Source organism: Lycorma delicatula, chromosome 13 (assembly GCF_047948215.1).
Source record: "Lycorma delicatula isolate Av1 chromosome 13, ASM4794821v1, whole genome shotgun sequence".
NCBI classification, from domain to species: domain Eukaryota; kingdom Metazoa; phylum Arthropoda; class Insecta; order Hemiptera; family Fulgoridae; genus Lycorma; species Lycorma delicatula.
In genome coordinates, this window is record NC_134467.1 from 52636992 (window position 1) to 52651504 (window position 14513).

Here is a 14513-nt window from a genome sequence, read left to right on the forward strand (position 1 = left end):
TGTAGCGTTTACGTGTTTTTAAAATCGTCTCCTTTTTGTACCGATTTAGACTCCTTGTTATTCTTGAAAACGAGTTTGTAATTTTTCGCTAGCGCGGTAGTTTACTGACGTTACAGTTATGACGTTTAACGTGTTTACGATCGAGTCGGTAAACATCTGAACGCTAAGTTAAACGAATCGTTTATAGAATACATAGCGACAGAAAAAGCCGGCAACGGATAACTTTGCTGGCTACGCCGGTCAAAATTAAAACTTATCGATCCTTTTAAAGTTTGAAAATCGAAAGTTCTTTTGTTCCGATCGTTTAAAGCTCTATTTGTATTTTTAGGATAAAATAATTTTCGGCTAATTTGTTTTCTTTCGCTCTTTTTTCTTTTCTTTTTATTTATTTTTTTCAAATTCAGCGGGTAACTCGCACGATGGATTTAAAATTGAAATTGAAAAAAAATATTTGTTACCGCAGAGTCGGAATGGGACGGGCAACAATATTTTATAGTTTATCGAAGGCCTGCGACTTGAGACGCATAGAAACATAGATGCAATAAACACCAGTTTACTCCTTTTCTGTAGCAAGATACAGCTAGAAAAAAAGAAAATAACATATATATTAATTTTTTGCGAAGGTGTGAATATTTAAAAAAGTTTTTTGGTAATTTGTAATCTCGATAAAAAAACTTCTTTATAAGAAAAAGTTTTTCGTAAAGTATCCCGGTAAAGATTTGAAATTCTATTTCGGCCAAAATACTCGGCGCCTTTTTCCAGTCTTTGTAAAAATTTAATACATTCCTTCCCCAGAAGGTAGTACCTGTCCGCATACATAGATACGTCCTTCTGACAAAAATAAATTTATTTGGATTTGGCAGGATTGGAATAAACACTTTTTTCTCACAGCTTATTTTAATCTATTATTTTGATAAAAACGTTTTTAATAACATCTTACGCGTAAAACTTAAAAAGGACAGAATTTTTTTAATTTTATTTTTCACCGATTTTGTATACACATCGCATTGGAAAACGTGATTCCTATCTAATAACTCAAAGGCGAAAACAACAAAGAAGTGGTTCACCGAAAATTATTTTCAATCTACTTCCCCCCTGATTAGACTTGTGCAGGGAAAGGAAGAGGTTTTTTCTTTTCACCCGTTTCGTCGCGTAGTTTATCAAACATCCTATTCGGTAACGGTCGAATTTTAATAAAATTATCCGTTTTACAGAGAATTTGTTTGAAATCTTCCGCGGCAAGAACAATGTCTGTTAAGGAAGCATTGCGTCCAATCCGTTCTCGGTATAAGACAATCTCCTAATTTTTTCAGGAAAACATTATTATTTTTCTGATTTTTGTTCTTTCCTGTTGTCACCTTTGCACCATCGCTACACACCGCAATACATTTTGTCCGATCTACGTTATAGTTTTTAGTAGTTCCATCGTCCTGCTACACGACCAGGTATCGATTTGCAAAACGACATGTTTTCTTTGATCGATCTACTCCTATCGCATTCATATCTCGAAAAAACATTAAAACCGAGAAAAGTTTGCTATATTTGTTTGTCGATTCGTCAAATCGAACGATGAGCCGCGTCACCGATTCGCCTCGATACTGTGTCGTTAGAAGGCGGAATGTTTTTCAGTTTTTTCGCTTCTTGCACGCCTATTAAAACACCGACCGTATCGATTTCAGCAGGCGATACGAGGTTTTATGCGATCGCATGGAGTTTGGACATCCTAGCTGCGGTTAACGCTATACTTTTATCGGTACGGCTTGATTTACAAATAGAAGCTTCCCACACCACCCGACTCCACCACACTCTGTCGTCCGTCATTCCTTCTGTCGCTGTCGCTTTGAAGGATTTTAGTCGTTTAGGACACCGTCTCCTCTATCTCAGTTTTGGTCTGTCCTGAAGTCTTTTCCGTCCATCTTACCGTCCGTCAAAGTCTCGATCGTTTCTTCGTTCGTCCTTCTGTACACCGTCCGCTTTTGAATACCGCTATTAGGTCTGGTTCTTGGGAAATATCATCGAGTTTTTCCTTTTTTCCGCTTCCGCAACGATAACCGTCCATCTAGCGCCCCTAACCGGGTCGGAAATCCTTCGTAATACTCTGTTTTCGAAAGACTTATAATCCGCATTCGATTTTCCTCGACATCCGTACGTTGTTTTATATATCCCGACGTTTATATTTTACGTTCTCATTATCCTCTTAAATATTAGCCTTCTTCTGCAGTAGAACGCGTTATTGTTCTCCTTGACAGGTCGTTTTATCAGTCGGATAAAAATGTTGTCGAAGAAGTCGATTTCGGTCTTTTTGTTTTGCAATTTTTCAGCGATTTCAGTTCCGATTCTTCATTTTCATCGGTTAAGATATCTTCAAAGACATCTTCATCGATACACGACGTCGATGAAGACGTAGTCGGCTTGCATGTCGATTCGATACGTATCGATAATTCATAACGGTTGTCGATAGTTTTTTTTTAATTTATCGTTATAAATTATCTTATATTATAAACGGAGGAATTATCGATACTCGTTATAAAATTAAATAACTTTTTACTAATCGGTAATCCGTTAATTATTTTTCTAATTTAGTGAATAATTTATTATAAATCGCCTTTACATTTTAGTCGACGGTTTTTAATTCTTTTAACCGTATATTTAACTTTTTCTTCGATAAATAATCGTCTTACGTATTTCGTAATAGTTATCGTCGTTGATATTAGGAAAAGTCACGTTCCTCGGATTATTAAGAATCGCCTTCTCGGTATGAAACTTAAGTAACTTATCGACCGGTAACGTAGAAAAAATAAATTTAGCAAAAGGTCCTACCTCGACGCGAACTATTTTTCGGTTTGCTGGAGGCCGATTTTGAAACAGGCTGTAAAAAATATTATATGACCGCCGCCCGCTTTTCTTATAATTGTCGTAGCCTGAAGTTTTTATGAAAACTTTTTTTTCCCGCGCCTTTTAAAACGGTACGTCACAAACAACTGTAGCCGTTCCATTTAACGGTTTTTGATACATCTGTAGAGGACTGTGATTGACCGTCGAAGCGTTTGCTAAATTTTACGTTTTAGCAGTTCGCTATCGAATTATTTAAAAGGCGTAGTAAAAAAAAAAATTAAACGACCGCCATTCATTTCGGTTAAGAATTGCCGTATAATGATGTTTTTACGACTAAATGTTTGTTTTTTAATGTTCTTTAAAATTACGCGTCGCAACTTTATCTTTTAGTTTAAATATTTTGAGTCGCTCTCTGTGGGCCTGCCGGGGGGCTTAGGATGGGAATTATCGAACCAAAAATAGGTCGTTCAAGCAGACGAATTTCTAAATTTTCATTTTTTACGTTTAACTGTTTAAAAGTTCTTTAAGGGACGAAGACGGAAGAGCGTATTTTTTAACCGAAACGTCTCAAACGCGTACCAGTAATTAAATATATAATTTTTATCGCGATACGAATAACGCGGACGATTAATAAAATAATAATTTAATTTTTGCTCGTTATAAGGTACTTTTTCGTTTTACGCCCAGCCCCTCATTTTTCTAGCACTTTTTCACATAAAAGTATTTAATCGGCGTGCTTTATAATAATCGATGAATAAAACATTAGTGAAAACACACTAACATACTGTTTTATACCGGTTATATTAAACATAGTAACATATTAGTCAATGTTAGCGAGCGAAGCATAACGAATTGAAAAATGCACCTGGGAAAGGCGTTATTAAAAAGACGGTCCAGGAATGACGGTAGATATAGACGATTCCTCGTTTTCAAAAAGAAAGTACAATAGAGGCATAAATCTGTGGGTTTATGCGGAGAAATTATAAATATAAGCTAAAAACAAACTTAACCTACGTTCGCTAACAGTAACGTTTTGATTATTTAAATAATAGATTCGGTAATTTTTGCAATTATTTATTATTTCAATAATGAAAACATTACTGTTAATCGGTCTGATTAGATTAGATTTATAATTATAAGCGATACCGCTTATATTTTTAAAACTACCGGAGTAAAACAACATGTTAGCGGGTTTCCTTTGATGTTTTATTCGTCCATTACTATAAAACACGCTATACGAAGTAAGTTTTACGCGAAAAGATGCCGAAAAAGTGCAGGGCGTAAAACGAAAAAATATCCGTTATAAAAATACACACCCCTTAATTTATTTACTAATTTAGTCGATAAATTCTAAATCTTTATCTTCTACATACTTGTATAGGCTTTTGCTCTGTTTTTCCGAAATTTACCTAAACCTATCGACAACAGTATACATCCGATGACACTTAAAATCTGAATGTAAGGTACGAGGCGGACATCCAAACGTATGTCGCTTGTCGTCGATAATTCAAATATTTATATATCCTTGTTAATCCTACTCCTTCCTCTTCCCGCTACCGGGTGTGTCGTAACTGTATTACAGTTGTGTAACTGGAAAACGGGAAGAGGAAGCTGTAGGATTATCAAGGATTAAAAGTTGAATATACTAAAAACAGCAAGTACGTAACAACAGTAACTTATTTTAAAGTTGTAATTATCGAAGAAAAATAGTTATACAGAAGTTCCTTTGCGGTCTGTATGTGACTTATTAAGATTCGATTAGGTCGCTGTAGGAAAGTGTAGGACGTACCGTTCGAAGGAGAGAAAAAAATTAAAATAATAATAATAATAAAGAATAATAAAAGAAAGTATTGAAATTAAGAAATCGGCATAAAATTGAAAGAAAATTAGAAACGCGTTGAACCGATCGAGTGATTTAATGAATTTTTAAATAATTTAGTCGACGATTCCAATAAAATTTTGGTGTGCAGAGGACGTTCTTTTTACGTCCGTTCATTGATGTCAAGTGTATATATACGTGTGTGTGGGTGTATATATATATATATATATACACACACACACACACACACACACACGAGGGGTGTCTATTAACACTTACGATAGTAAAAAATACTTAATTCTCCCCTTACAATTACACATTTCACTAGGGCCTATAGAAAGACTTGTTACGCTTCACCTCATGTTGCTGTTGAAATGTTGGCCTCCCGGCAACAATTTCAACGGCCCAAACAGGTGACAATCGCCGAGAGCGAGTTCCGGACTCTGCACGCGGTGTGCGGCAACAACTCCCGGCCAAAATAACGTACACGACTTAATCGGTTTGTCCGGCATTTCTCCCACCACCACAACATTCGGTCGCCCTAAAGCATAATACCGAATGTCCGAGCCGCAAACGGCTACTGTGCCTCAAAACGATTTAGCGACCGATATCCTAATTAGCTTCTAGAGCTTACCTAACTGTAGCGCCCTACACCACTCTCTTGTCATATATTACTAAAACGGGTAAGCGCACCCCGTCTACATACTAAAACATATGACTTGTCGATAAATTAAAATTTATTCCGTCAAGGACAGTAATTCGCTGCCACGCCTACGTCGCTGAATGCCAGCAAGTACCTGTCCACCATATTATAGCGGTCGGAGCTGTATTTAACCGATGGCCAGCCGTTTCTCGTTTGGTAGCTTTCTACAGCAAACGGCAGGAGTCTTATATCCCTTATACTACAGATGTCGGTTAAACAAAGCGACGGCATCAAGAAACTCCCACAGGATCCGCCGACAATGCGGCTCACGCCACATCGATTCGCCGCTTATGCGCGGCCAATTTTCTCCTTGACCTCTAAGTTCCAGGGTGGCCTGAATTGTGTTCCCCCCACACCACCAAAGAGCTGGGCGATCTAACATCATGTGTTCGTTCGACTGCAACTCCCCGCAGACGCACAGCTCATCGGCTGCCAGGCGGAGCCGAAACAAATATCGGTTCGATTCGCGCGGTCGAAGAGCACTTGGGCTCCCGTTGCCCTTAAAAACGAACTAGATGCGTACCGTTCCCCAAATCCTGTACAAATCTATAAAAGGACCTACCGCTAGTCGTAGCGTGCCATTCTTGCTGCCGTGATTCCATCGCGAGACTGCAAGACTCCTCCGCATGCGGGAGACGGGTAACCGTTTGAAATTTAGAACCGGTGCGATGCGATCACCGTTCCGCTCCGGTAGAGGCTCGGCTCCAAACCGCATTCCAAATACCTCGGCCTCCCTACCTCTTCTTTTTTCTCGAGAGCGTTCCGCACATCTCGAAGAACTTTGCGGTAGTACTAGCTTTTAATATTAGCTCCGCGGAGTGGAAAAACGAAGCGATCGATGTCATTTTTATCCGAGAAAACCGAGGCCGTAACTTTGGTGATCGTTACCGGCTGACGTACGGCCTTCTTTAAAACGTTTGCACCGTTCGAACGTTTTACTGCGACTAAAATTCATCGTCGTACTGTTCCAGGAGTCGCGAATCAATCTCGACGAGTTTTACGCCTTCATTAACGACAACTTTCATTACAACGCGCTGTTCCACATATCCATTCGCTACATCAGACTCCATGTTCCTCATGACCGACTGTTGTTTAACGTAGCGCGCCGTGCGGTTATAGCCGACAACACTTATACCTTTTGTACTATCAACAGAACGCGCAGGAATCTTCATTTACATTCTAGTCTTAGAAAAGTCTCGGACTGACGTGAACGTCTCCGCGCGCGCGCGTGTGGGTACAATTTTAATTAAAACTATTACCTTTATTAATTTCTCGAGTTAACCGATCGACTATACAAACTTATAAATTAAATACGCAAAGTTTCAGTTACAATTCTCTAAGCTTCCTCAGGTGACAATACGCATTCATACTAAGAAATTAACCGGTCCACCTATTCTAGATAACAATATTTTATCCCCACCCTTGTTGTAACAGATCTCCTACTCGTACACGACCCGTCTTATCTTTTCTTATCTCTTTATATAACCAGATCGCTATTTCCTGGTACTGAAACCTTTACGATGCACATATTTTTCTCAAAAATTACAAACGTTAAACGTTATTTTCCTTAAAACTAAATTAACAATATAAATAAGGTTTTTAAATTAATTTAAAAATAGTAGTTAAATCCGGCTAAGTCCGTTCTATTGTTGACAGCGTTTGTATTCTTCATGATGTATATAATTTCTAGAGCGGTCCTTTTGTACGTATTTTGTTCTTTGCCTAATATTTTGGTGCTGTTGAAATCGAACGAGTGTTCATGTTATGTGAGCGCTGTCACTATTTTGTTCTATATTTACGGGCTTCTATTCTTTTTTTAAGGTACGAGATGTTAGTTCAATATACAACGCGTTACAATCTTTACACGGAATGCTGTATACTACGCCGGCTTCTTCACCTTTTTCTATCGGCGATTTTAATTTAAAAACATACTACTGAGATCGTTGTAATTTTACGGGCTGTTGGAATTTTGCAGCAATTTTTAAATATTTTCTGACAGATCTGCGACATACGGTAGTACAACATAATTCTTACTCTTTTTATTTTTATTAAGGCGGTCGACCGATATATTATTATAGCGTTTATGAATTGTACTTTTAAATATTTTACTTACGATATTTTCCGGATATTATTTATCAACAGATCTTTTGCTTTTTTTATATATTCCGGTCTACCTTCGGGGTTTGTAAATTTTATTACTCTGTTTGCAAGATTCTTGACTACTCATTTTTTATGCGATATCGGTTGTGCCGATAAGAAATTTAGGTACCTGCCTGAAGATGTCGGTTTTATGTATAGTTTTGTAGATATTTCCTTTTCGAAACGAGTTATCGTTAAATTCAAAACGTTTATACTTTGTTAATTTCAACTTCCCTTGTAAATCGCATCTGTTCATTAAACGGGTTAAATTTTTTTAATATTACATTAATATCGTGTTCACGTGCGCGTACTAAAATGTCATCTACATATCTGTTACGGAACGAGACCTTAGTGTTAAATTTCTTTAATAATTTATTTTCTAAATATTCCACAGTTAGGTTTTCTAAGCGGGCTGAGATCGACGACTACGTCGCTAAACCACGGCGTTGTTCGTAAAATTTATTCTTAAATTTAAAATAGATATTATCTACGTAAATATTTATACGTTACAAAAATTTTGTTTTATTCTTAATTTTAGCTAATTTTTCAATTTCACCCGCCTTTGCTTTCTATCGCCGCAATTACTAAATTCTTCGGAACGCTGGTATTTGATGAAATTACATCCGACGAAATTAATTTTTGGTGCGTGGATATTATTCGCTTATTTTTATATATATTATTTGTATTTATACGCGACGATGATGCGCTTTTACAAAAGAATATTTATTTTACAAACGCTAATACCATAAAGTTTTCTTTGATATACACGCAAGTACTAATTATTATTACGTATTCGTTGTAATAAGTTACACGTACGCGCTGACTTTACAATAATAAGATGATGTGTTCGTCGAATGAGTGCCGTACTTAATACGTGTTTATTGTAACGAAGCTAGCACAAGACTAAAGAAACAAAGGCTGCAGCTGCATTGCAATCCAACACGTAGTGGTTTCCTAGAAACTTAACTGAAAGCCGGATGCACGTGGCTTATGGAATATAAAGGTGCCGTGTAATTAGCGTCTTACAACTTTTATATATATATATATATTTATATCAGATCTTGCCGACGATGAGGGGGCTTGAGTGCTCAGCGATACCAAGTAGCTGGACCGACGGTGCAACCATATCAGATAGGTAACTGTTGAGAGTCAGACTAAGGAATGATTCCTGAAAGAGGCCAGCAGCTCTTTCAGTAGTCGTTAAGAGTGTAGGTCAGGACGACTTAAACGGCCGCATCAACATCACTCGATCTTCCGAGTACTGCGCAGCAGAAAGGGATGGAAAACTACAGTAATCTTTTTTCCAAGAAAATGTAGTTCTCTGCATTTTCATGTAATAAAGATGGAGGCGCCTTCCTCGGTAATATATTCCGGAGGTAAACCGGTCCCGCGTTAGGATCTCCGGGCGGGAACTGTTAGAAAAGGGGATTCAGAAAATAAAAATATAACACCGTACAAGTCGGAACGTGGAATGTTAGAAATCTAAAAAAGCTAGGATAGAAAATTTAAAGAAGGAAACGGGTAGATTAATAGCAGATGTAGTAGATATTAGCGAGGTTCGACGGGAAGAGGAAAACGGTCGGGTGATTTTAGAATAATTAACTCGGTCAAATAAAGGGCCGGCAAAAGTAGTTTTTGCAAAGAACAAGACGGGAAAGAGAATAAAGCATTTCAAAAAGCTTAGCGACTGAATCATTGTAATCAGGATAAAATCAAAAACTACCGACGATTGTTAATATAATATTTATGAAAAAGGGAAAGTTACGTCAGACTTCAAAAAGAGTGTTACTGTCATGATATCAAAGAAAGCAGACCAGATAAATGTGAAGAATACAGAACGATTAGCCTAATTACTCGAAGATTTTACTAGACTTCTTTACAGAAGAACCGAAAAGAGAGCGGAAGAAGCGTTAGAAAACCGATTTGGCTTCAGGAAAATTATAGAGGCAAGGAAAGCAATTTTAGCGCTCAGATTAATAGTAGAAGAAAGATAAAGGAAAAACAAACCGACGTACATGGCATTTATAGACTTAGAAAAGCCATTCGTTAACGTAAACGGGAATAAAATGTTCAGCGCTTTAAAAAATCTAACTTCAACTTTAGAGATACGAAAATAACCGATAACATTTACAGGAACCAAACTGCAACAGTAATAATCGAAGGGCATAAGAAAGAAGCGGTAATAAATAAGGGAGTCGGACAAGGATATTCCCTGTCTCCGTTACTTTTTAATCTTTACACAGAATTAGCAATTAATGATGTTAAAGAACGATTTACATCCGGAGTAACAGTAAAAGGTGAAAAGATAAAGACGCTAGGATTTGCTGACGATAAAGTAATCTAACCTAGAGTAAAAAAGATTTAGAAGAAACAACGAACGGCACGAATGAAGTCCTACGCAAGAACTAATATGAAAATAAACGAGAACAAAACGAAAGTAATGAAATGTAGTGCAAATAAAGTAGATGGATAGCCGATTATAAATATAAAACGAGAAAAGACTAAGGAGGTAGAAGAATTTTGTTATTCAGGAAGTAGAATTACTAAAGATGGAAGAAGAAGCAGGAGCGATATAAAATGCCGAATAGCACAAGTCAGAAATATAATTTGCTTACGTCAAAAATTAATTTAAACGTCAGGAAAACATTTTTGAAGATATATGTATAGAGCGTAGCTTTACACTGAAGTGAAATTTGGACGATCGGAGTACCCGAGAAGAAAAGATTAGGAGATTTCGAAATGCGGTACTACAGGAGAACATTAAAATGAGGCGGGTGGTTAAAGCGGCAAATGAAGAGGTATTGCGGTAAATCGATGAAGAAAGAAGCGTTCGGAAAAATATAGCTTAAAGAAGAGTCGTTCTTATAGGCCACGTCTTAAGGGGTCCTCGAACAGTCGCTCTGATATCGGAGGAAAAGGTAGATGGGAAAAATTGAGCAGGCAGCCGACGTTTGGAATACGTAAAACAAATCGTTAGATGTAGGATGTAGGAGGCGTACAGAAATGAAACGACTGGCACTAGATAAGAATCTTGGAGAGCTGCGTCACACCGGTCCGATGACCGAAGACAAAAAAAATATTTTTAATGCGACTGCTGGCTTCAAAAACTGTCGTGCTTCGAGAATAAAAAAAAACGAAATTCCTTTCTTCCGTGCCGGAACAGTTTCTTCTCTTTATTATCAGCGGTGCAGCGTTGTTAGCATATCTACTCATTTCTGACGCGATGCATATAATGCGTTACTATGTACCGATCGCAATAAAACAGATTTATTAATTTTTATACGTTTGTTAATTTTCTGATTAATCTATCATTCCTAAGTTTAACAACTATTAATTTTTCTCTTCGCTCTCTATTTATAAACACCAGTTCTGTTATAATTACGCTAATCGTTATTAATTAACTTTCTTAATCGTTTATCTTAAAGCCCTAATTTTATATATGTTATGAATTTATTCGTCGTATATATCGCTTAAATTTTAACACATTACAGTAAAATAATATATAATTATCTACCGTATTAAAACAAAAGCAAAAATATTCCGACCAAGCAGAAATCTGCGCAAAATTATTCGGCGGGGACGAAAAGAAAACCCAGTCAATAAGTACTCGATTCTTAATTACTTTATTTACACACGCGCGCGTTCAGATAGAAAGGCCGAGAAAGAACTTGTAATATACGTATATACACATATGCATAAAAAACAACCGATTAGATACGTTTTTTAATCGATCGATATTTCCCTTTCTGTTAACCGCTAGATAAATAAGTAGTGCACCGCAAGTCAGGTATAATGGAAAAAAGACCCGCACCCGCCCTGACTGAGATTTACGTAAAAATAATATCCATTATTAATTGCAGATCAATACATCGGTACGATTCATCTACATCTACATTTCTAAATATTTCAAAACATTTAAACGAAACAAAATCTATAATTTAATTTTTTTTTAAGTAATTTATTTTATACGGTATACCGTTTAGAATGACGATTATAACTCTATAGAACAGGAGTGGCACTTCACGTCGACCCCTATTAATATTCAAAGTTTTATATAATACAACGCATATGTAATTAACATGCCCTCGTTTAAGATATTACATGAGTTTTCTAGCTACAAATTTAATCTATAAGAGGAAAAAGCAACCAAAAGTTAAATAATCGAACCTGAGCGATCGGATTACGATTATCGGCCATGACTTCCTCTTCCTGTTGCTGATTATCTTGTTGACGCTGGCGATGATTTGAATTACTGTTGTTATTATTATTATTATTATTATTATTACTGCTGCTGCTACTAGTAGACTGCTGATTAATGTTACCGCTGACAGTCTGTGTCGTCTGTAAATGTAATTGCGGTCGAGCTTGTAATTGTAATTGCGGTAATTGTTGTTGTCGATATAATATCTGCTGATGGTGGTACTGACTTTGAGGATGTGGATGGCGATAAGTTGTAGGAAGATGTTGTAATTGCGGCTGAGGATGGAAATGACCGATAGCAGACGCAGTATCGAATCGGTAATCCAGGACTTCACCTTTATATATAACCGTCCGTATTTAATATAAAAAACGACTTTTTTAAAGCGCTGAAAAATCGAATCTTTTAATTTTTAAATAACCTCGTCTTTTTATTTAATAATAAATCGATTAATTTAAAAATAAGAATAAATCACCACGAAGCGACAAAATAAGATTTTTTTAAATGTAATTTTATCAAAAATATTACGTAAACGAAAAAAAAAATTAACAGTAACATAAACAACCCTTTGATTTTTACTTCTAATAAACGTAATGTAAAAAAAAGATAATAATTTTTGTAACAAAAAATAAAACATATATGTCATACAAAATTCATTAAAATCATATTTTTCTTTTTAATATATATATATTTTTTTAATTAAACTCTTATAAAACAGAACATAATTTATTACAAAAAGTTACTTTTTAAATTAAAAAAAAAAAAAAAATTAAATCATAATAAAATAATGTATGTATAAAAAATTCGCAAAATCAATCGAATTCAAAAACAGATATAGTTAAAAATAAAAATAAACTTTTTATAATTAATAATTACAACACTTCTTAACACCCGTTATAATATTATTCGATTACGACCTTAAAATAATCTATAATGCACAAAACACTAAATAAGTAAAAAACGAGAGGGTTTATAAACGCTACGGCCTACACACCTTCGAAATCTAACTAACATCGGACGAAGAAACGAGAATCAAGAGAGAAAATCAGGTGTGTCAGCGGACGGGAAAATATTAAATTGAAATTTCCCCGCTCTTATCTTTCCACATCGATATAAATAAAATTAACCGCTCGAATCCGACCCGCGTATATTATTTGGATCCAGTTACACGGTTTACGTTTGTTTTACTTTATATATATTTTTTTCTTTTTTTTTTTGTTAAAACACCACGAGAAAAAAGGGAATAATAATTTAACGCAAAAGATTATATACGTGTAGTTTTATATTTATTTTTTTACGAACCGATTTACCGCAGAAGCTTACAGAGAAGCTTGTTCGTGGGAAATGAAATTTTGTCGCGTATGAAAAACGCTATGCCCGGGCAGAATTCGAATTGTGGACCTCCGGATGAAAGGCCGAGACGCAACCGCTCCGCCACGGAGATCGGCAGTAAATACATATCGTAAACGTCTATTCCTATCTTTAAGGAAAGCAACTTAATTATAAGAAGACCGTCGACTCCTTTATTTTCTAACGTTACATCGCTTGCATTTATTTCTTTACTCCGAATCTTTATAAAATCTCTTTCGACATGAAATATCTAAAAGGCTCTTAATATTTGCCTTTCTGGCTTTCCGATCGGGCATGTAAATGCGACGCCATAACCGTAACGAGCGCAGAAGACCGGATGCAATTCGTAAGTGCACTCCCCGTTTTCAAAAAGGAAAAACAATCGCGCCAGGTTTATTAAAGAAAACAAGGAACAAGCGTTTTTTCGTCGCCTTTTTAACCGAGACGTTTGCCACAAGTATCATCTTGATTTTGTTCGCTATATCGAAGGTACCGGTTATACAATGAGCATCATTACTCTCAGAGAAAACAAATCGCGACCGATATCTCTCGTAGCTCGGATGATTTAAACGCGTCAAAGCCGTAAGAAAAACCGTTACAGATAATGTAAAGGGACAGATTTTTGCTTCCCTTCTGTCAATAAATACCGTCCGTATCATCCGTTTACAACGCGATAAACAGAACGTCATTAAAACAGGTAGATATTTTCATTTCCGAGTCGGTAATTCGATCGAAATATTCTACAGTTTAATTTTAACTTTATAATTTTAAAAGATCGGAAAGGAAGAAGCAGTAGAGCATATACGAACATACATCAAACATGTGATTTTTGTTTTTGCAGCGTCATACGTAACGGGAAAAAAATTAAATATTTTAAAAAATTTCAAGATCCAGGTTACGGCTGTACCGCGTTACACAGCAGCTGTAGAGGTATATAAGGGCAAATAACAATCGATCCAAAATTTCCATGTCCATGTTTCACGAACCTCCCCCAGACAAAAAAAAAAAATTTAAAACAAAAGCGTAGAAACTGCTAGAAGATGCACATACGTATATGTGTCGGCCAATATTTTGTTGAATATTCGCCGAACAGTGCCAGCACACATATCGCGTAGGTGAACCGGTAAGATAAAAGTTCTTCGAAAACGACTCAAAGAATGTGGACGTACCTCGAACTTATGATATTACACTTCGTACAACGATCGAAGAAAACCGAGCTTTAGTACGATAAAAGTATTTTTTAATTATTTACAATTTAAAGTTTTAAGCCCCATAGGACATTATTATTTTTAAACAATTTTCGCCTCATATCTTCAAAACCCGTTGACCGTTTATCCCAGGTTTTAACATCATTTTCGACTCCATTGGAGAAGGGGGGCTTCACGGTTATCTATCTCTCTCTCTCTCTCTCTCTCTATATATATATATATATATATATATATATATAAAGAGGAAAAGGGTTTTTGTTT

General features: G+C 36.1%; 1 protein-coding gene across 3 annotated transcripts in view; it reads right to left on the bottom strand.

Annotated features, from left to right (window-relative positions):
- Window positions 1–14513, bottom strand: part of LOC142333862 (transmembrane protein 47) — a 145651-nt gene that overhangs the window by 57664 nt on the left and 73474 nt on the right. Inside the window, exon 1 of one of the 3 annotated variants that reach the window (XM_075381429.1) lies at window positions 11664–12038. The exons of the other annotated variants lie outside the window; for them this stretch is intronic. Coding sequence (XP_075237544.1) covers window positions 11664–11693 — 30 coding nt within the window. The 5' untranslated portion in view covers window positions 11694–12038. Of the gene's footprint in view, window positions 1–11663; window positions 12039–14513 lie in introns of those variants that run through there. 3 annotated transcript variants of the gene reach the window in all.